The following is a 23,969-nucleotide window of genomic DNA, read 5'->3' on the forward strand; positions in this document are numbered from 1 at the left end:
ACCCAACTCAACTACACAGACACGGAGAAGAGGCTTCAGATATAAGAACTTAACAGGGTACATCACACGAGCAGGATGTGATGAAATGTACCATCGTACATTTTCTTTGAAGATATAATGCAGTAATGCAATCTCGATGGATATTACAAAGAACTTACAAGAGAAGACGACTCCTAGTAACTACAGGGTACAATGGAAATGAACATTCAAAGCCCAAGATTAATCCTGGGAAAAATGGAAAAGTATGGAACAACAAACTTTGATTTGCATCACATGAAGAAAGAACCACGTGATAAGTGAATTCAAGCATCCTGTGGAATTCTATTGGCACTGGTAGCTTCTACTGATTCCTGTTCTGCCACAATTATAGTCCTGGAAGGCCGCTCGTTAGGAGTCATTTGGAGGCATTGTAAAGCAATCTGTGCTATTTGGAATGCAGAATCTATATATGTAAGGTATAGGGATGGTATAAATTTGGTTCCCATTTCCTGCAGGTCGCAACATCGTGAGCGACCAACTTCTTCTAAAATATCCAATGTTTCTTTTTCGGTAATTGGAGCATCTGCAGAAAATGAAAAGTTATGTGGGCAATGCAACTGTACATTCCATGCCAAAGGATTTAAGTAGCTAAAAGGAAAACACACCTTGTATTTCATAGAGGGGATTATAGTGAACCTCACACCAGAAACTCAACCAAAACTCTGCATCAATTGAAAGTAAGGTTAACAAAAGGAAAAACTCAAAAAACATAGAGTTTCAAAAGACCAGTTGCACACTGAACAAAAGCAACATTAGATCAATTGCAAATGTTTACACCTAGGTTTAAAATCAATCAAATATATATTGAGCCGTACCCAAGCAGCTGTTCTAAGCAAGCAAAAGAACAAATATTTAATTTCCCAGATGAACAACAAGCAAAGCATCACAAAGGAGGGTCTGTGCATATATGTATATGAGCAACACTCTTTTTTCCAAGACAAACGAGAAGTAAAATATCAACTTCACATTCATCACATTGCACCGACTGATCATTTGACCCAACAAAACAACTATGAAGAAGACTAGCAAGCAATACCCTAGGCAGAGGGAACTTATAAATCCAATGGCCCAACAATAATCAAGCTATCAATATAAGTATCATCAAGAAGTTTTAGACCTCCTTCAGGCTCTCCAACATCAACCAAATAAGCATTGAACATCAATGACTCACCAGAACAAATAACTTCATCATTCTTCAAAATTCTGCATTCCAACAGCTGCTCGCTATCATCATAGGGCATTACCTATCATATATCTGACCATCAATCACAGCATGGACTAATCTACTTCAAACAAGCTCAATCACGGAAAGCATTACAACCAAAAGCACATAACAGAACAATATCTGATGATAGAAAAAATGAAACCCTAGGCAGCATCAAGATGCTGCCATTAAGTTCAATCGAGCAAACTAAATATGGGGGAAAACAGTAATAAATCGATAGCTAGCAATTTTGGCACAGATTAGCCAATCAAACCGAATCATGTCCAAGCCCAATCAAAGGCAACTAAATTGCCGACCGGGTTGAGCTGGACATCACTGGCAAATATTAGTAGTGAAAGCGAAGGTACCTTGCCAGTGGGGGTGCGGAGTGAGAGGAAGCCGTCACAATAGACCTTGCGCTTCAGCTTCTGCTTCAGGTGCTTCGTGAAGGTGACATTCCAGCAACGCAGACTCAAGCACATAACTCATTTCATCAAACAACAAAATCAAAATTGCACATGATCACCAAACACTGGACAGGCAAAACTTAGATGGTTCACACTCACACGAAGCATAATTCAGCAAACTAATTACAAACACGATCCAAAAGTAGTTCAGGATTGAAAAAGAAAACAAGAGCACAACACCGATCCGCTCCTAGAACCTGCATTGCCAGCTCAAAATGCAGGCTTTCAGTCTATCACAGAGCTGAAAGCTCTGACGTATTCATCCGTGGGATTTTGCTGAGTCTGGATGTTCTGTATAAGGGCAACAAGGATGGTGATGCCAGACTTCTGTCCCTCAAGATTCCATTTGATGCGATGTTCATTTTCCTAATCAAAACTCCAGAGTTAGAGCTTAAGCTGGCAGACTTGAAATCCATATCCTTGGTGCAATTTCTCCCTCTTTACCCAACCTTGATTGAGGATGAGGACCACAATACCAATGTGTGCGCAGAAGCTCTCCCTGATGCTCATAGAGTTCAACTTGACTAAAATTTCTGAGATTCTACACCCAAAGACAGTCAACCACTGCTTCAAATTTTCACTTGGTGATCTGTCCTGTGCAAATGTGAACGATGTTGAGCTGCGCGTGGCTCTGGCATCGGCTCTGGATATGGATCCCAAGTTGCTTTCTTAGCTGAAAGTAGCATGCCGGATTGGAAATCTTTCGGAGTTTGTACATGGGAAGAATTTGGAAGATTTTCTCAAATTGATGCTTGGCTTGTGCAAAGCTCTTCTTTTATGATCACCAGGTTCTACAAAAGTTTTCACGTACATGGAAGAGCCAACACTACCTAATGAAAGTTCTTCTGAGGTGGCAAGTAGCATATGACACATAACTGACTTCGGTGGCTGTGCCAGTGTTTTCCTGGAATTGAGTGGGTCTCATGACAGAAACAATGTTGATATTGCTTCTGAATGCACAGTTCAATTACTGAAGGCAGCATTGAGGGAAGGTGCTCTCTTTTTCTTACCGATCTTTTGTAAGTGAGTGCAATTCTCGAGTCTCGGCAAGACGGCCTCCTTCTCTACTGGTACAGCAAATGCTGCATTCTCTTAGTTACAACTGTAGGCGATGTTTGCTGCACAGAATGATCTTTGTCAGTGTGCCCGTCAAAGATTGTTAAGATTGAAGGCATCGTTGCTGAGATAAGATATTCCGATGCTGCTGCTTTAGCCAGTGCTTGCCACACTGGTAATCTCGGAACTGCGGTGGCTCCCTCATTTATGACTTCTCCATAACATTTGCAAATCCCACTAAGAAGCACACCTTTCCTGAGAAATAAACTGAACTTAAGCATAGCAATAGAGTGTCTGCCTACTTCCAAGTCGCAATAATGAGTTGATTGTGCTGTAAAGTCCCAGGATGAGAACAATAGTCATATGACCTTCCAGCAAACATTCCATCTATTTGTTTACAGCATAGCAAAGTTATCTCCAATGCAAAGCGAGGTTATCAATTTCAAAATATATGAAGCAGGAAATCGACAAGGATCTCTAATAGCTTGGTACATATCAAATAAAAACGATGCAATCGACATGCATATCTCTAGGAGAAATCATCCTAAGTAAATGTAGCTAAAAAAGCCAAACCAAACTAGGAAAAGAACAGAAATACTTGTACATAATTAAGAGCCCTCCGGCTGTTCAGAGGTACCGTAATTTCAATGCTTCATCAGATTTTCAGAAAAGAATCCGCTAAAAGGTCATTAAAAAGTGCATGCAAAACTTCTCTGTTCATATTTGCAAAAGAATTTGATTGCCAAAAAAAGGAAAACATCGGTACTTACCTCAATTTGTTTAAGGTTTGAACACAAGGGAACAATTTGTGGTCGCGCATCAAAAAGCTTCCAAGTGCAATGTGCACTTATTTATCGTCTTCTCCCACAAATTCGATTGACTTCTCCGAGCAAAGCCGAGAAATTTCCTCCACTGCTAATTTCCCACAACGTTCTATTGTAACCTCTCGCAGTCCCTTCAAGCTTGATAGATCAGGCAACTTCTGTAAAGATTCACAGCATTGAATCCACAATGTTTCCAAAGATTGGGGTAGTTCGCCTTGAATCTCAACCAGATTATAACAATCTCTTACTGTAAGAATTGTTAGTCCATTCCAATTGCATAGATCAGGGATTTGCATATATTTAAAGCCATAAAGCTGCAACCGATGTCCACCTGTATATTCAAGCATCTGATTGCGAATATGCATATAAACATCTGTCTTACCCATTAAGCTGAACAGATCGGGGAACTCCTGTAATGAATCGCAGGAATAAATTGTAAGTTTATCCAAAAACCGCGGTAGTTCTCCTTGAATCTCAACTAGATTACCACAATCGGATACTTGAATACGCCTTAGCTTGTTTAAGTTTTTTAGATCAGGTAACATCGCCAGCTGTCCGAGGTCACCAAGGTCCAAATATCGTAGGTTCTCCAAACAACCAAGGCCTTCAATCGCGGCAACTGCAGAATACAAAATCGAGAGAGACGATAATTTCCTCAAATTCGATACATCCATCGAGCAAAGTGAGTCGCAACCAAAGAGAAGTAAGGAGGATAAATTTGAGGGAAGTGTCGGGAGGCGACGCGGATGAGGAGGGAGGCTGAGGTCTATTGATGAGGTAGTCTCCCTGAAGCGCAGTTTCAGAGATCCCAATTTGGTTAAGTTCCCAATCCACGGTGGTATCGGTTCTTCCATAAGCCCATCAGATTTCCCATCACCATTAGGTGGGCCAAAGCCCAGATGCAATACCTTTAAGTTAGCGAGATTTGAGAGATTCGGAAACGTGTCCACCCCCAACTCCTCCAATTCTAATTCGATGAGATTTTCAGGAAGCCTTGGTAGGGCGTGTATTCTCACCCCTCTCAATCTCAAGATCCTCAAGGATTTATTCTCATAGATGCAATCACCAATTTCCACGTGTAAACGCTCGTTAGGACGATCCTTGCGGACGATTTCTATTTTTTCAAGCTTCTCCATCGTCCTAAAGGCATTGTGTATTTTGCTTATGTTACTAAACTGCATCTCCACTACCTTCAAATTCTTCAACTTTTTGATGGAAATGGGTAGTTCTTTGATGCTCGTGTAACTTATGTTCAACTCAATCAACGATTCCAAATTCCCAATTGTCTCTGGAAGGCTCCTCAAACTCAAGCATCTTCTTAGAGATAGGTATTCGAGGCTTGCAAGATCTCTACCCAGCTCATCCGGCAGCCTCTGAAGATTCAGACAATTGCTTATATCTAAGAAAACTAAGCATTTCAAATGATAAATTGATTTATCAATTTTTATTAATGATTCACAGCCTGATAAGATCAAACGTTCTAAATTTGAATGAGAAGAGAAGTTGGGGGTTCTCTTCAAGCATTGGCAATGGGCTAGATCTAGAACTTTCAAATTCTTCATCGCCTGTAAAAGAAAAATCTTGCAAAGTTTACTTTTGAATCTAATAAGACAAAAGAATACGTGTTGTCTAGCATATAACATACCTTCATGTGGTTCCACCCCTTCCAATCATGTGTAATTTCACTCCAAGATAGATCAAGGATAATCAAATTCTCCATGGAGAAATTTGCAATCTTAAATGTTGGGCAAGTATTATGCCAAGAAAGCCATCGTAATTGTGGAAGGAGATTTGAATTCCTTCGGAAAATATTAGTTGGAAGAGCATATGATGGCCATTTGAGCCAAAAAAGCTTCCTTTTTGCACGAAAATTTTCCTTCAAGTCGTCTACTTCAAGGAACGTTAGATTTGGCAGGCTCTTAAAGTCCTTATAGGTAAAATGGTGTTGATCATCAAACTTGAGATGAAGAGCTTCAACTTCTTTTTTTTCCTGCCCAAGGAAAATTTTTAAACAAAAAAGTTGAAAGGAAACACATTTACTCAAGTTCACTATTTTAAGGGGTTGAGTTGAGTACTATCATTCCTTTAAATCTAAAAGAGCAAAAATATTAGTTGAGTAGGTGACGATGGTGCTAGAGAACAAAAAAAGTAATTGCTTTTTTTTTGTTTTTTAAAGAGTATGTCCATAAGTAAGTTGGAGATGTGTTGCATGAGGCATTTTACCTTATGTCTCCTTAGCAGATCCAATCCTTCCTTGGGATTCCACACCCAACGTTGCTTCTCTATTTTCATCTCACTTTTTTGACGAATTATTTCTCTTCCGAGATCTCTGAGTTGATCATGCATCCACAATTTATTACGTTTTCTAATCTTTATCAAAGACATGTTTTGCAAAACTTCCAAGGCTACTTCTGAAAAAAGTTCAGATGCATCCCAGAAATTAACCACAATGTCTTTGTGATATCCAATGAATCGACAAGCTATATCAAGGAATATATGCTGTTGTCGATTATCTAATGCATCATAACTTACTTTCAGCTTACTCTGAACTTCATCATGAGGAACACTTTCTAGCTTCTTCAATGTGGCATCCCACATTTTCTTATTTTTGCCGGATAAAAGTGAACCTATGACCTCAAGGGCTAATGGAAGACCTCCAGCAATGTGTACTGCCCTTTTGGATCGGTTGATATACTGTTTTGTAGGAGAATCTCTTCTAAAGGCATGCTTGCTAAAAAGTTGAAGAGATAGAGTGGCATCCAAGCCCGTAAGCTCATACCTCTAGTCCACTTCTGGGATGTGGATAACATCTTTCCTTCTTGTAGTAATAATAACTTTGCTCCCTTTACCAAACCAATCATGCTTACCTACAAGTGCATCCATATGATCCTTTTCTCCCACATCATCGAGAAGAAGCAGGACTTTTTTATTAGACAACCTTTTTTTAATGATCTCAATCCCTTCATCGATGTTTTTTATATCCGTCCATTTCATCTTAAGGATGTTAGAGATGAGCTGTTGTTGCAAGTAATAAATGCCCTTGAGCTTTGACGTTTCACGGATGTTGGAAAGGAAGCAACAATTGTTGTACTTGTTGGAAAGCTCATTATAGATTAATTTTGCAATCGTTGTCTTTCCAACGCCACCCATCCCATGAATTCCCACAATCCGCGTTTCACTTGTGTGAGCACCTATCTTTTCCATGATTTTATCCACATGGTGGTCCACACTAACCAAGTTGTTCGATACCACCAAATAAGCCTTCTTCAACTCATTGAAAACCTTATGGGTAACTGTTTTTGCGATCTCACCTTCTTCCCTAGTGTTTGTTGGAGGTCAAATGGCAATGAGTTAGAAAATTGTACTAAACCAAACTATGTTCTCACAAGACCAAAGTGAAAACTAAAGACCTATTTGAAATGCTTTCTACAAGGATTTACTCTATTGTAAATGAATTAGCATTGGCCCATATGGTTAATGAATGACCTTAAGTAAAAAAGAAAAAAAAGAAAGAAAGTTCTTTGGAATGAAATAGGATAAAATTGGGATTGTACCACTATTTCGTGTGATTTCTGCAGTATAATTTCAATAGCATAAAATTCAATTTCAACAAGGCTAACACAAATCTAGAAAAGAAACCAATTGAACCACATTAAAAGTTTTAATGGTACAAGGCACATCAAATGGAATGATAGAGGTAGTCACCTGTTGGTCTTGTTGTGCAAATCCCACCCGTTTATTGTCCCAACTGCACTCAGAGCAGCCTTCCACTGATGCATAGTCTCTTTGTCATATCGATTCTTATTTTCATGTGAAAGAAAGGCTTCTCCATAACCCCTAGTTTGGTGTCGAACCTCTGAAGGTGTCACATCATAAAAAATGGGCATAATCTTCTGTCCCCTAGTTTTTTGGCACTCAACCATCTGGACAAGCTCCTTGAGACACCATACGCTAGAAGCATAACCTTTTGAAAATATAGGTATTGAGATCTCCGATTGATTTATTGCTTGGAGAAGTTCCGGGCCAAATTCTTCCCCCTCACAAAGCTCTTTGTCATCCTTATAAACGCGGATTCCCGCATCTATCATACTGGTGTAAAGGAAGCTGGTAAAACCTGTTCGAGTATCCTCTCCTCTGAAGCTCAAGAATACTTCATACGCATATCCTGATGAATTAACCATTCTTTGACCTTCTGTCACAGTGTGAGTAAAAGAAGCGCTCCCTACTATTCCATCATTTTTATAGGCATGTTGTGTTTCTACGCTCCCCTCCATTGATTTACTCGATTTGATCTTCAAGAAATACTAAATAGCATATCAGCAAAAGTAGTGGCAAATAGAGATGGAAGATGTTTAGAAGCCTGACAAACAAATAATGGAGATCTCTATAGGTCATTAAACGTAGTATTCAGGATTAGCTAAATATGCAGAGAGTAGTGGGCCAGTGTGCTACAATTGTTCAATAAGAATGATTCATTGCAACATCACTCCAGCCTATCAAAGTTGACAATGCACATGAATATATGAGTATTAAATCTCGAGGGGCGTTTTAAAACCTTAAGGAGATTAAATCTCCTAGGGAGAACCTTAACATAGCACAGTGCAAAGTTTTCATTTTACAAAAAACAACTAGCTCTTCTCAAATGTTTAGAACATAAATTATTTCCTAGGAGTTTTAAATCGCAAAGGGAAAGCGTGAACATGTTCTCATTTGACATAACACGATGCAGAGCATCCTTTTTAAAAAAGAAAAGTTCCACACTTCTTGAATTTCTACAATAGAAATTGTTTTTCTTTAAGGTCATTTTTGCAAAAATGACTGCCACTCTCTCTAGAATGGATCAAAAAATTAACCAAAGCTATTCATGTGATGGGATAGTTGTAGTTTGTAATCTTACACGTTTCTAAAATTCTATAAACTAAAAATGGAGTTTTGTTTCATGCATGCTAGATTTAAAGAACCAATTATAAACTTGAAGTATCATTGATAAGTAAAAATTAATCGATAACTTGTGAATCTGGGCAATTGTTAGAAAGCTATCAAAAAAATAGTTTTTTCATCCTCAAACCAAATAGCGGATTACCATTTTTTTCTTTTAGACTTTACAAATGGGTTTGTATTTTCGTTTATAGAATATGAATGCTTACATACTTTATTCATAGTCTCAATTGATGTTCCAACTTACAAACAAAAGACCTATTTTAGCCCCTCTAAATTCAAATATGGTGTTAACACCGTTTCAAATTTATGAGTAGCAATGTTCATTTTTAAATACCGCGTGAACAAAATAATTGATTTACCATATGGAAAATACTTTTGTAACTTACAAGCAATTGTTTGCTTTTATAAGTGGGCAAGTATTTTCGGTAGTAAACTATGAGTTGTTTGCATGCTTTGTTAGAAGTCTTGGTTAAGGGTGGTAACTTACAAACAAATAACTATTTTACAAGTATAAATCTTTACTATATTGTTAACCTTGTTTTGATATTATGAGTTGCAATTTTATTGTTAGTGACATGCTAACGAAATAATTGATTTACTTGCTTCAAATGTTCTTGCAGATCACGAATAGTCGTTTGCTTTTAAAAGTGGGTGTGTTTTTCCTCTAGTAGATTACGAGTTCCCTAAATATTTTTTACTAGTGAGTCCTAAAAAAAAAATAACCATTTCATCACCCTAAATTTTTAGTAGATTATTAACATTGTTTCGACGTCTATTTGTTAGTAACATTACCGACATTTTTTATGCAAGTATATGTCACGCCCCGGTCCTCGAACACGTGCCCATCTCTCTCCGGTCGATAAAATTTCGCGACTTCCCAGGACAAGTCGCAGGACAAGTCGCCGACCCTTTCATTTTATTGTACATGCGAAAGCGAATAATAAATCTCCTAATAGTAACCATCTCGGGATAGAAAAGCAGGACAATAGATTCACAAACAAAACACATCTTTATATTCACACTAAGTCATATACAAAAGGTCAACAACGCAAAAAACTTCAAAAAATGATTGTCCAAAAAGAAGCTGACCTAACTGACCTACTCCTCAGGTCCCCTCAGCTAGACTCCAAATTCTTTGCTCTACGGCTCTGAAAATTTAAGCCCATGATGGGATGAGATATAAATCTAAGTGAGTTCACGCTCTAAACCTCGATTAGGAGGGTAATACATCTAGAAGTGTCATAACCACACAATCACACAACCATAAGGACTTACCACGTCTTAGGTCCACCCTGCAGGTCAGCACAGTTCATAACACAAATGCATACAATTAATGCACATGACAGTTGAAACGCCTCAACAACTTAATTAATCACAAGGGTCCTGATTATAAGGCCAAACTATTATGATACGTTCTATACCATGTCATACAGTTTTGTCTCATAATCAGGTGCATCAAACTCAACTAATCATGCGTTCCGATTGTTAATTAAACCCCTCTAGGGTATTGTCAACTCCTATGTTTGGCAGTCTACTGGTGTAGCCAGACATCGTCTCTTCCCCATTGAGCACGGCTACGTCACAAAGACGGCTATGCCGAAGGAGCTTAGGTCCATAATCTTTTCTAGTTTCTTTTCTAATTTCTTTTTCAACCCTCTCTTTTGAAACAAACCTTTAGCAACCTCCTTTTAATTTTGTTCAAGCCTTTAGAAATAAATTCATAGGGGTTCGAGTACTCAAAATTAAACCGTCAAACCTTGCATGCACTTGGTTTAAAAATTTATTGTTTTATTGGGCAAGTAAGTTTTGGTGTTCGGACTCGGCATCTCATTTATTTTCAATTTAATAATCCAAAAGATCACTTTTTGCAATAGTAATAAACCATCAACATAGAACAATCATTCATATAACCTCACGCGTAAGTCCTAAGCAAGCCAAAAGTCAACCACATCACCAAATAGACATGATTTAGCAAGCACTATACCAAGAACGACAACAAAATCACAACCGATCTTAAACGGCAGAAATCGGGCCACTCACGCGTCTCCAAGTTTAAATCTAAAAACCTAATCAAACGAGTTCAGAAAATTCTCAAATTTGAATATGTTATAAAAGATACCTAAAAAACATTTTTAACCCAGGTCCTTCTAAATTAAGAGCAATAAATCGCTCAAATTAGTACAAAAACGGTGTCTGTTTCCATAAATCACGTTTTTCAAAACAAGCTTGGTTCGAGATCTAAAAATTATCCATTTGATCTTAAATTTGACTATGTTAGACTAGAAAATGTGACAAACAACTTTTCTGAAGAAACCATTTTGAAATTCGAACACTAAAAGTTGATAAAAATTCATAAAATCTCAAAAGGTCACAAATTCCAGCATAGTCCAAGATTCTATTTGCAAATGATGGAGCTAAAATATCATACTTTGAAAACTATAAAAATCATGAGTAAAATATATGGTATAGTTGCAGATGTCTAAAACATTTCTTAAGAAGGAAGCAACCTCAAAATCGCAACCCATTTTGATCTAAAAAAAAGGGCAAACGGCGAGGGTCCAGAAATCCGAACTATAGATTGTCCACTGAATTGGACTAATCCATCCTCAACAGTGCTAATCTCACTAATTAGATTAACATCAATCTATTTTAAGGTTAATCTAACTATTCTAAATTATCACTAATCTATTTTAAGCTAATCTAAACAACCCTTAAGTATAATTAATCTCCTAAGTAATGTTTAGTGAGTAAACTCACTAGTTTAGCGGTTCAGTGAGTCCATAGCGACAGTGATGTGACGGTGAGCGAAACACAATCCCACAGTGACACCAAGGGAGGCTCGAACGATGCTGAAAACGGCCCCAGAAGTTTCTTCCCTTAAACTGAAACTCGATTCTGCTTTGGAGTTGGAGAGGCTGGATCAGTGGGCTGGTGGCGAGCTGAATGGGCATGGTTACACGACGCTAGAGGTGGGTGGCGAAGCTGAGGTGGTAGGTGGTGAGACAGTGGCTGCTCAGCTGGTAGGAGTGGAGTTGTTATTGTATGGTGATGATGAAGTTGCTGTGTTGACGCAGGGGAAGTGGGCGTTAAAGATGGAGTGCAGTGGGATGGTGTGGACGTGAGGCAACCCCAAAAGAAAGGAAATGAAGAACTGCAAAAGGAGGGATGGGTTGCTTCAGCTGAGGAGGTTCTGCACGTAAGGGGATAAGGGAGGGAAAAGAAAGGGGAGAGATGGATTGTGTGCATGAGGGGAGAGAGGAAAGAGAAGAGATAAGGGAGAAAGAAAAAGCAAAGGAAGAAGATAAGGATGAGGGGATAATGGGCAGAGATGGTTGGCAACCAGGGAGAAGAACGCATGCAATGGGGGAAAGAAAAATCGGAGGAGAGAGACAAAGGGAAGTCAAGCTATCAACCAATCTCATGCTTAGCCCAAATATCTTCTCATCATCACAATAACACCAAAGTCTTCTTGCCACTAAAGTCTAATGGCCATCCAATGGGAATTTTTGCCCTTAATTCTCACAAATAACTATTTTTGGGCAGCAAAATAACCCATTTAAACTCCCATCCGAATTTCCACTTAATTTCCATTTTGTCCGAAAACCTGATTTTTCTGCAAAATTCCGAACTCGACGAAATTTTCCCAAAAGATGAGACGAGATCCTAAAAATGAGTCGTGATACGTTCGAACGTTCGAATCCCGAAATCGAATTCAATTTCGTGGTTAAAATCGACCAAACGCGATTTTAACGCGATCTAACCTACTAGATAGCTTTTAGGAATTTCAACACATTTGACCCGTGGTTGATGATCTCAATCCACGTTTGTGCATCTCCGACTCGTAGTCAACTCTCGATTGTCGTAAAAATATCAAGGTTTCAATTACGTGTCCCAAGTGTATTATCGATAGAAAATCGGGATATAGCCGTTCGACTTAAATATCGCAATCGTGCGGAACCACCCTCTATTTGACTACGTGTTTCCGTCGAATCAACTTATATCTGATCTCAACTCGATTATACGGTGTCGTATTGACCCTTGCCAATTATCACGGTCGAGTAGTCGATTTCCGATCGAATTCTCAAGTTTGCTACGTTTATATCCCTTAACGGCTTCATCTAATAAATCAGTTAACTCAAGAGTGATTAACTCTGAGAAAAAAGACCATAAGCGCGTTGACGAAATGCCCATTTCATATATTCAAGACGAGGTCGAATTTCAGGATATCACACTATACGTATGCCAGACAATTGTGTGTACTTCTTTACTAGTGATATTGATGATTATTTGTATTTATGAAGCATTCTACTTGTTTATATAGTCAATTGTAAGACACCAATTAAAAGCTTTGAGATGACTAAATATGCCACAACGAGATGACAACGTGGTATATTTTCAAAATGATGCCGCAACATGATCGAACATTGACAAAGTTAACAATATGTAGGGTTTGGAACTTATATAATTTACAACAAATAATAGCGTGTTTTTGTGTTATTCAACATCTAATGCATAATACAAGATTCAATAGCAATTTCGTGGATGCTTCCGATGTAATTTGTTTGTTTGATAATCTAATCATGGTGGTTGAGAGTTTGATCTATCTAGGGAAGAATGGACATAGAGTATTAGTGTGATATCATGAAATTTGACCCCTTTCAAAATATATGAAATTATTATTTCATCAATGCACTGATAGTTTAGGTCATATTAAAGTTGCATTTGATCGATTTCAACTGTGGATTTTAATCCAATGTTTATCGGATGCCCGACGGGGGTCCATATATTAAGTCGCGGTTGAGGCCGGATCGATGCTCCTTTAAAGAATGTCATCTAGGCGGGGGTTCTAGACATTGTCGTGTTCGATTAGGCGAGATGATGTCCAGTCATGCCGGAAGACCGCCAACCCTTGTGGTGGCCATGGCTTGAGAGGTCATAATAATTGGAACACGTGTGTTGGCAATGCGCATGGATATTATAGAATATGTTTTGATTATTAGTTATGCTTAATGCATTGATATTGGCATATGTGATTAACTAATGTGCAAGATGCGCCAAGGCGAGGTAAGGATGCCTACGGGTTACTTGACAGCTTTAATATTTGTCTTTGGGGTTGGTTTCATAACCATGTTCATAGTTAAGGCAAAGCAAGGGTTGCTTTGCTATTGATTTACTATTGATATAATGTTGCATGTTTAGACTGCCTTCGAGATGAATTAGCGTCCTAGTTGAGGCTTAGGTCATTAACTTGTTGAGACATTTATATCTCACCTCATTGTTGTTTAATATTTTTCAGGCCTGTAGTATGGAGAACCGTCATGCTCGGTTCGGGGTCCCTTTGGAGACGAGAGATTTGGGCTGGCATAAGTGAAGTTTAGATTAACCTTGACCTATTGTTGATTTTGTTGGTTGGTTAGAAGTTTCCGGTGTAAGGACTCATAATCACTATATTTCCTAGGGTTAATAGTAAATTTGTAATTGAAGTGTTTGGTTTGATGTTGTGGTGTTTTCTGTGCTATCCCTATTATATTTGTTATGATTGACTTGGTGTTGTTTATATTAAATGCTTCCGCTTGAGTTTAATTGAAAGATAAAAAGAATGGGTTGACAATGCATTTTAAGACGTCATGAATTTATCTACTTTTGTGGGATGTTTGTGTGCTCGGGGGTTCAGGGCGTGACAATTAGCTTCCTCTATAATTACTCTATATAATTAGGAGAGGCGCATGTCATTATTGTCAGGCATCTCAAAATTAAAGATGTCCACACTGAATGCTTATTGTATTAGCACTGGGCTCCAACTTCATAGACTAAGTGAAAAAGAAGAAGAAGAAGATTCCTCTCATAACTAAGCTCGAAAATTGGTTCTGTTTTATATTGGTCCTAGAGACGTGCCCCTCCACTTTCCAATATACTATTAGTGTCGAAAGTTTTTCTGCCAAGGACTTGTAGACATGGTGAGACCATTAGTCTATAGGAATTTCGAGTTGAAGATAAAATACCTATACACTGCTATTCATTTGATGTGTTAAAATAAAAATTAAGTGCCAATATTGTAGACATTACCTTATGTATTGCTCGACGTTTGAATTGGATTTGAACAGGGGTATGAGTTTAAGTAGTTTAAATCTAGCTTCCACGACTCTGCCTTTTTGATTTGATCACCTTATGTGATTCAAAGATCCTATTGCTTTCAACATAATCTTAAGATAAAGTGTAAAACCAATTGATGATAAGAGTTGCCAATCTAATGACCACATGGATAAAATGTCATAGGAGTTGGTTAACTCCTTCATTAATATATTGGTATGTATTTTTTTTTTTTTGGCAGAAGTACAGCCCAAGTGCCAAAACTTGGCATGAAGGGATACTTAAGTGCTAAAAGTTAGGAAAGTGACACTTAAGTGCCATCTCCGGTGAACCCCACCGGAAATCCTACATGGTAATTTTTTTATTATTTTTTTCATCTACGTGGCTCGCTAGAATGCTGACTCAACAAAAAAACAAAGAAAGGCAAAAATGACGTCGTTTTTAGCATATTCGAATATTAATATAAAAATTAATTTAATTAAATTATAAAAATAAATTTTTAATTTTTAATTTTTTTCCAAATGTGGGGAGAGGAGGTAGCGGCTAAGGGCTAAGTCCTCGCTGTTGGTCGGGCGAGGGCCGCTGATCCCGGCCAACCATCCCCACTCCGTCACCGGCGCTTCCCGGTGGCAACGGGGAGGTGAGGGCTCACGGGCCCTCACCGTCGATCGACCGGGAGTCGGTGACGCCGACCGATCCTCCCCCTCCATCGCTGTCCCTTCCCAATGACGGCGGGGAGGCGACGAGTGCCTGTGAGCCCTCACCCAAATTTAGGGCGAGGGTCATGGCCCTCACCTAGATCCGGCAAGGGCTCATGGGCCCTCACCACCCGTCGGCCGGGGGCAGCGACCCCGATCGACCCTCCCCCTCTGTTCTTTGTTGAGATCGCCGTCCCTTCTCTCGCGACAACGATGAGGGCTCGGCTCTCGATGTCTCCTCCCCCTACCTTTTTTTCTTCTTCTTTAATAATTGTATTTGTATTTTTAAATGTTTTAAATAAATTTAGTTTTAAATTAAATTAAATTAAATTTTATTTTAATTTTTTACCACGTTAGAGACAAAATAGCGTTTTTACATTTTTTTTTAGTCACATCAACGTGCAAAACGACGTCGTTTTGCACTTACCTCGCCGGAAAATCGCAACGTTAGCATTTTGGCCGGATTGTCACTTAAGTGATCAATTTTGCTTCGATTTTGGCACTTAAATGTCATTTTCCTAACTTTTGGCACTTAAATATTCCTCCGTGCTAAGTTTTGACACTCCAAATGTTCAGCAGTCTATTTTTTTTATAGTGTTGGTAAGTAAATTTCAGAGGAGTTGGTAATATATTATTTCAGGGATAAGAATGCTTCAAATGCCAAAAGTTGACACAAAGGACACTTAAGTGCCAAAAGTTATGAAAGGTACACTTAAGTGTCACATTTGAAGAAAACGGATCACTTAAGTGCCACTCCGGCCAAAAGGCTGACGTGGCATTTTTCCGACAAATTTCCGACAAAGTGAACTCAAAACGACGTCATTTTGCATGCCGACGTGGCAAATAATGCAAAAATGATGTCGCTTTGGGTTGACATGGTAAAAAATAATATAAAAATTAAATAAATTAAATTTAAAATTAGATTTAGTTAAAATATTTAAAAATATATAATTTTAATAGTTAAAATATTTAAAAAATAATTTTAAAATTAAATTTAGTTAAAATATTAAAATTAATAATTTTAAAATTATATTTATTAAAATATTTTAAAAATAATAATTAAATAATTAAATAATTAAATAATAATAATTTTAAAATTAGATTTATAAAATAATAAAAAATAATAATTAAAAAATTTAAAAAAAATTTAAAAAAATTAAAATTAGATTTAGTTAAAATATTAAAAAAATAGATTAAAAATTAAAAAAATTTAAAAATTTAAGAAAAAATAATTTTAAAATTAGATTTAGTTAAAAAAATTAAAAAAATAACTTTAAAACTATATTTAGTTAAAAAAATTTTTAAAAAATAATTTTAAAATTAGATTTAGTTAAAAATTTTAAAAAATAATTTTAAAATTAAATTTAGTTAAAATAATTAAAAATAATAATTTAAAATTTTAAAAATTTAAAAAGGGGGCGGTGGCTGCCCTCAGCCACCGCCCCCGCTTTTTATTAATTTATTAATTTATTAATTTTTAATATATTTTTAAATTTTTAAATTTTTAAATTATTTTTTTTTTTTTATCATTTTAACTAAATTTAATTTCAAAATTATTATTTTTTAATATTTTAACTAAATTTAATTTTAAATTTATTGTTTTTAATATTTTAACTAAATCTAATTTTAAATTTCATTTATTTAATTTTTATATTATTTTTTATTACATGAGCCCAAAATGACGCCGTTTTGCATTATTTGGTCATGTCGGCGTGCAAACGGCGTCGTTTTAGGCTCGGTTCGCCGGAAAAATGCCACGTCGGCATTTTGGCAGAATTTTGGCCAGATTGTCACTCAAGTGATCCATTTTGCTTCGATTTTGGCACTTAAGTGTACCTTTCGTAACTTTTGGCACTTAAGTGTCCATTTGTGCCAACTTTTGGCACTCAGGGTCCTTGTCCCTTTATTTCATTTAAATGTTGTTAAATTTTTGTATGTGCTAGTAATTTATTTATGATTCTGGTAATAAGAGTTGGTAATTAACCACTTGACTCGTATGTCAGTGAATTCTTGATATTGCTGGTAATTTTTTAACACTGGTAAAATTTGAGAGTGGGTAATTTAATACTTCCATGTAATGTTTGTAAATTCTTGACTGTGTTGGTAATATACTTATGACACTCGTAAAATTTTGTACGAGTCGGTAATCTACTACTTTATTGGCATGTTGGTAAATTTGTAAAGATGTCGGTACTTTACGCAATGATGAAAATTTTCGAGTTAATTTATTACTTCATTGGAATGTCGGTAAAAAATAGATAATCTTGGTAATTTACTAATCACACTGATAAAATTTCATAAGAAATGGTAATTTCTGAATATTTTGTCAGTCAACAACCAGAAGGTTTCAAGCTTGAAATACACTAGTGAATGGAAGAATAGCAGAGATGAGAGCTTGAGAGCTCAAGATCAGGATGCAAGAAGCCAAGTCTCCAATCAGACGATTACTACAATACTGTGGAATATTTGGAAGTCAAGAAACCAGGCCATCTTCAAGAATTGAAAACCAGAACCAAGCAACCTTGTGGAGTCTGCTTTAGCTGGGTTGAAGAGTTTCAACAGATGGAACCCAAAATCGAGCGAATCCAGTAAGACTAGAGGCGGATCATCACGATTTTGGAACCCACCGCAGGCTGGAACACTAAAGATAAACATAGATGGTGCCTACGAACCTGGAGCTACTGGAGGCTCAATCGCTTGCGTCTGTCGTGATTCTGCCGGGAGGTTGGTGGACGGAGTGGTGTGAGCAGTAGCAGCGTCTTTTGCGTTCAGGGTTGAGGATCTTGCCCCTCCTGTAGAAGCCCTAACTCATATGTATCCTCAAAGAAAAGTGCTGCTGTGCTAAAAAAAGAGAAAATAATCATTTGATCAAATGGTGGCTGCCTATCAATCAACTATCAAGATAATCAACCCACCGGGACCACAACCATCATTCACGGCGAGAATCCAAGGAAAATCTCGTCAAAAAAAGCAAAGTGATTATGAAGAGAAATAAAGCAATAAAAGCAAAGAAAAAGAAGATGGTTCAATCCTAACGTGGAAAAGAAGGCCCGCCAATGCTTTACTGTGTGCCTTTGATCGTCCAAGTCTTCGGAGACTTGGCTCATTCATGGGTGTGAATCTTTCTCGGAGTAAAGCTGGTTCATCATGGACGGTTGGTAGTCCAAGTCTTCGTAGACTTTGACTTTGCCCTTCTAATCGCGTGACGTTTCCCACGTTGGGCCACGTCTTTTATTTGGAGGTCGGTAGCTAATGCAGCTTGTAGTCTAATGATTGTATTTCGATGCAACCAAAAACCACATGTATACGACACTTTCGTACTTTCCATTTAGTTAAATTAGACGGCATCAAACTTTTCTATTGATTGATGATATAATTGGCTAGACTATTTAAACATCAAAGTATTTATGAACAAATAGTATTTGTTTGCAAGTATTTTTTTTTTTATTTTCTAAATCAATTTTGTGATAATTAAACATTTCATGTTTCACGATAGAAAACAAAATCTCATTGAATTTGAAGGTGTAAAAATATTCCATTTTGAAATTCATAAGTTCTTAAGTCTTTTTAGTCATAAATCCGAGTGTGACCAAAAAAAAAAATCTAAGCTTAAAGTTATTACTCACGTTGATGAGTTTAAAAAAAAAATAATAATAATCTTGGGAAGTACGAATGGAAGATCAAATTTGCTTTCTAGTAGCTTTAGCTTTGATTATACTCCACTAAATTTGTGTTTTAGTGATTGAAAGTCCAAAAGTCTCATCACAAATATTCAAATCAAACTCCTCCGTTCAAACCGAAATTAAGCTTCCTCCATTAGCTCAAAAGCTCATGGAAGAAGAGAACACGGATAGGATCCCATTGCCTGACTCCTACTAATGGAAAAGAAAGACTTTTCATATAGATGTAGGCCTTAACTATCTATACCTTTGCTCTTTCCCACAGAAAAACTAAGTAACTACAAAGGAAGGTCATTGAACTTAGAAGCCAAGGGGGATTTGAGGAATATGCAGAGAGAGTCATGGGCTAGTTTGCTGCAAAATTTGGTCAATAAGAATGGTTCCTTGAAACATCACTCTAGCCTGTCAAAGTTGACAAATTATTGCGTTTCTTAACGCAAAAAATCAATGGAATAAGTGGTGTAGAAATTTTGGGATTAAGATAAGCTTTTTCCCCCAATGAGTGGGTATATTCATTCAAAGTCAAGTCAACAAAAGCAGACATCAAACTTCCAAGCAAGTTTTTTTTTTTACGCTTCATCCTAATTAAGGTGAACTCTAGACGATTCAATTTAATGGGTTGACTAGGCGCAGGCCCAAATTAACTCCTAAGCATAAAGCCTGATGGAATTATCAGGCTTGATCTTCATCAAAGCACTCCCCTAGTGATCAATCGAATTAAGAAAAGATTACATTTTATTTCGGGGTGAACCATCCTTTGCATTTAACTTGTTGTTAGTGTCAATAAATTGCTCGTCATGAAGCATTGTAGTTGAACTTAAATCCATGCATTGTTCTGATTATTATGCAAAACCCTACTAAATTAAAGTACATAAAACCAATGTGTAAGAATAGTCTTGTGTCATATTAAAACTTTGAGCCACTAACAAGTACGATAAATAAGCTCATGAACATGATGTGACCTATTAGATCTCATCTAGAATTTAAGGGTCTGCTTGGCAACTTGCCAAACAGTAATAATTTCTATTTTTTTTTTGTTCCCAGGAATGGATTTGGAGCAGAAATTTGTTGTGTAAAATTTTTGTTCCCGGGAACAAATTTATAATTTTTTGTTCCTGGAAGTAGATTTGGAATAGAATTGAGAAGTAAAAAAAAGTTGATTAATTGTTTCCAGGGAACAATTCCAGAATCAAGCAAACCTATATTTTCTATTTTCTCTTCTTTCTTCTTGTTCTTCTTCCCTCTCTCTTTTTCTTTAACTGCCGCCGCTGCTACAGCCTTCCATCGTTGCCTCTACTGTCCGCCTCCCACAGTTGTTGGTCGTTGGTGACCAGTCCGACGAGCTCACTAGAGGTTTGCCAGGCCAGGGCCAGGTCCAACGAGTTCGCCAGTGGCTAAGCGAGCCTCGCTCGAGCCTCCCCGGCCCGGCGAGGCTCGCCCAATCCTGGCGAGGCTTGGTCGAGCCATGGCCGAGTGAGGCTGGACTTAGCCTAGATCACCACCATTGCCCAAGCCGAGCACCCCCTTCTTTTTGGCCATGGGTTTGAGGAGCCGCGGTCGCTGCCGTCGAGTTTTCGTTCAAGCCGAGAGCATCCCGTTCTCGGTGCCGTTGTACCGCCGTTGCCATGAACTTGCCGTCGCTGGAAATCGGTGAGTTAGGATGTTAATTACAATTAGGGGTGGATTAGTTTAATATTAACGGCAATTAGTATTAGTTAATTTTAGTTTATTCTTAATTACGATTAAGAATGGTTTAGATTAATTTTAATTGTGATTAGTTTAAATTGCGATTAGTTTAAGTAATTACGATTAAATTAATTAATCGTTGTTAGGTTAATTAATTGAGTTTAGTTTAATTAATCGTAATTTATTTATTTAAACGTAATTTATTTTCTTATGGTAATTATTTAATTAATCATAATTATTTTAATCAATGTCGATTAATTTTTAATTAATTATAGTTAGTCTAATTAATCATGCTTAGTTTAATTAATTGTGATTAGCTTAATTTTCTCGATTAGTGTAATTTAATGATGGATTAGTTTAATTAAGTGGAATTTTATGCTTGTTTTATTGGATGGATCTATGTATAATTCCGATTATTTGAGTTTGTTATGTTGTGTTATTGGTTGTTTAATGTATATGCTTTGATTACTATTTCAAAAAAAAAAAAGGTTCTATGGGCAAGAAAAAAAAAAAATTGAGGTGTCTAGTTTAGACGCCGAATCTTCCATGCTAAATAAAATAATGGGGTTTTAAAATAAAAGTGTGCAAAGTTTGATGGGTTGATTTTAAATACGTGACCACGTGTGATTATTTTACCGAAATTTTAAATGTAAAGATTTTCCGAGGTTTGTTATTTAAGCACGAACTCTTTTACACTGGGCTAATTGATGGAAGATAAAAATTGGCTTGTGTGTTGGCATGCTTGTGTGGTCATTTAATTGAACCCGTCATCCAACGGAAGTTTGGGGGCGATGCCCCATTTTAATCAGATGCCTAGCGGGGGTCTGGTTGCCAAGTCGTAGTTGAGACCGAACCGATGTTCTTTTATGGAATGCTATCTAGGCGGGGGTTCTAGACAATGCTGTGCCCGATGGGGCAGGACGATGCCCATCATGTCGGAAGACTACCGGCTCTTGTGTTAGCCGTGGCCCGAGGGTTGTAATAATTGAAACACGTGTGTTGGTAATGCGCATGAAATTTTTAGAATGTGTTTTGATAATTAGTTATGCGTGTTGCACTATTATTGCCATGTGAGATGTGCTAATATGCAGGGGTGTGCCAAGGTGAGATAAGTTTTTATGTGGTGTGTGTTTAGGTTGCTTCCGAGATGAATTTGCATCCTAATCGAGGTTTAGGCTGTTAACTCGCTGAGATTTATATCTTACCCTACTGTTGTTAAATATTTTCAGGGCCATAGTGTGGGGAACTGTTAAGTGCAGCTATGGTGGGCGTGAGATGCGACATGTTTTGGCTGGTCTTGCTGTTAGTGAAGCTAGTGTTAACCCTCACCTTTCTGACCCTTTTTGCTTATAGGTCGTGCAGGAGTTACATTTTGTTGTAGGCATGTAAATGTTAAACTCGTTGGGTTAACAAGTGAATAAATAAATGTGCGACTTTTGGAAATCGTTTGTTGTATTTTACTATCCTGTTTTGTTGATTGGTTGGGTGTTTATTTAATTCATTTCCGCATGTGTTTAACCAAAAGATAAAAAGAATGGGTCGGTGACGCGTTCTGAAATATCGCATTTTTAATCGACCATCATTCGCATGCTCAAGGTTCGAGACATGACGTTGCTGGTCATCCCAAAGCTGGCGACCGGCAACCTTGAAGCAGAAGAAGAAGAGAAATAAAGGAAAAGAAGAAAAGAAGAAAAAAAAAATGAAAAAGTAATAAAATTATTTAAAAATCAAAAGAATATGATTTGAAGTAGAAATTTTGAGGACGGTGCCAAATACAATTCTATTCCGGGAATTGGAATTTTGAACAATTACCAAATATCTTAAAATGCTTAGAAATTATTCCCGGAATAGAATAAAAAAGAATTATTTCTTATCAGAAATTGTTCCTAAGAACAAAAGCATTACCAAATGCGGCCTAACTCAATTAGCATTTTCAAATTCCCAATTGAACTCAAAAGCCTCTCCAAAGACTAGCAAAAGTTTGGTGAAACCTCTCCAATGACTATAATGATTAGAAAATTATATATTGACTCCCCATGATCTCAAGTATGAAAGTTCTCTATTTCAAATAATATTTTTTGGAGGTGTGGCTCTTCATTATATTGGTCAATGCTTGTGGATTATCTATTGCAAAAGAAAAGAAAGAGCAAAAATATGAGAACTCGCAGACAATGTGAGATTATTCCATGTTAAATTTTGAGAATTGTAAAAAAAAAATGCCATACTACTATTCATTTGAAATTAGATGAGTTGGGTCATTATTTCATATTTACTGCAACATTGGATAATGTTAGACCAAATCCATTTGCAACTGGAAACATTTTTTTAGTACAATTAAGAATTGTTGTGCCTCCTCTCCAACTTCTGTGAATCAAACTTAAGAGCCATGCTTTACTCAAAAAACAAATTGGACATGCGTTTACTGACGTAGAGTATCCATCTCCTTCATGTCGCAATTTTGTGTTGGTTATTGTAGAAGAGGAGATGCCATAAGCGCTGAGATACTTGCATACACATTGTAACAGCCACTTTGACATATATAATATAATGAAGTTAATGTTCTCCTACATGAATAATGGGCATCGACGAATTTCAAATGCGGTAAGTCAAAGTAGCAATTTATAAGGTATCTCAGATAATTCACTACATAATAAATTGACAAAATAATGCACTTGGAATTTATATAATTTGACCTGACCTCACTAGGTAAGTTAATTAGCAATTCAAAGCCACTGAAACATCTAAACCAAACCAAAACAAAACAAAGAAGATCTGAACAAGGGTACGTGCAGAACTAAATCACTAATCTAAACCTACTTATAATTGATATGTATAACAGAATAGGAAGCACTTCTTATCAGAAAAAAAGTACTCAGGAGAGTAGGTGTCCATTATATTTTCTTGTGCAGAAATTTGCCAAGTTTGATCAAACAACTCCATGATGTTCTGAGTTTCCAATCTCCCGTGGTGAATGCCTACCCGATCTGACTGAATTGAGGTCATACAGCAATCCCTTTTTAAGGCAGGAAGTCCATGTCAGACTTTCCCTTCCATCTTGGTAGTTTGTAGATGTATTCTTCTTTTAAGATGGAGATTCTTGATGTTTGTCCGTTAAGACCAGCATGCGAATCGAACAAAGTCAACCCCGAAATCATGCACCGCTTATCAACTACTCAGTGGTTCACACCAATAGCTCTTACAATACCTTCTCTCCATGTGTAGTCCTCCGAGATGTACTAACTGAGATACACTCCTTTCATCACTTAGGCTCCGTTCATTTTATG

At 37.1% G+C, this 23,969-nt stretch overlaps 3 protein-coding genes across 3 annotated transcripts in view; 1 reads left to right on the top strand and 2 right to left on the bottom strand.

Annotated features, from left to right (window-relative positions):
• Positions 1-23,969, top strand: part of LOC104415021 — a 46,445-nt gene that overhangs the window by 6,661 nt on the left and 15,815 nt on the right. The gene's annotated exons all lie outside the window — the stretch shown is intronic.
• LOC104414969 (disease resistance protein RML1B) lies at positions 1,721-18,145 on the bottom strand. Its single transcript, XM_039300724.1, has 6 exons — positions 17,992-18,145; positions 7,296-7,894; positions 5,814-6,909; positions 5,236-5,580; positions 3,537-5,155; positions 1,721-3,021 (listed from the first exon to the last, which is right to left on the bottom strand). The coding sequence occupies exons 3-5, from the start codon at positions 6,186-6,188 to the stop codon at positions 3,614-3,616; spliced, it is 2,262 nt and encodes a 753-aa protein (XP_039156658.1). The 5' UTR covers positions 6,189-6,909; positions 7,296-7,894; positions 17,992-18,145; the 3' UTR covers positions 1,721-3,021; positions 3,537-3,613.
• Positions 6,372-7,864, bottom strand: LOC104417431 (disease resistance protein RPV1-like). The gene is made up of 2 exons (XM_039300114.1): positions 7,296-7,864; positions 6,372-6,909 (listed from the first exon to the last, which is right to left on the bottom strand). Exons 1-2 carry the CDS (start codon positions 7,862-7,864, stop codon positions 6,372-6,374), a joined length of 1,107 nt encoding a protein of 368 aa, XP_039156048.1.

The sequence above is a fragment of the Eucalyptus grandis genome, chromosome 8 (assembly GCF_016545825.1).
Source record: "Eucalyptus grandis isolate ANBG69807.140 chromosome 8, ASM1654582v1, whole genome shotgun sequence".
NCBI classification, from domain to species: domain Eukaryota; kingdom Viridiplantae; phylum Streptophyta; class Magnoliopsida; order Myrtales; family Myrtaceae; genus Eucalyptus; species Eucalyptus grandis.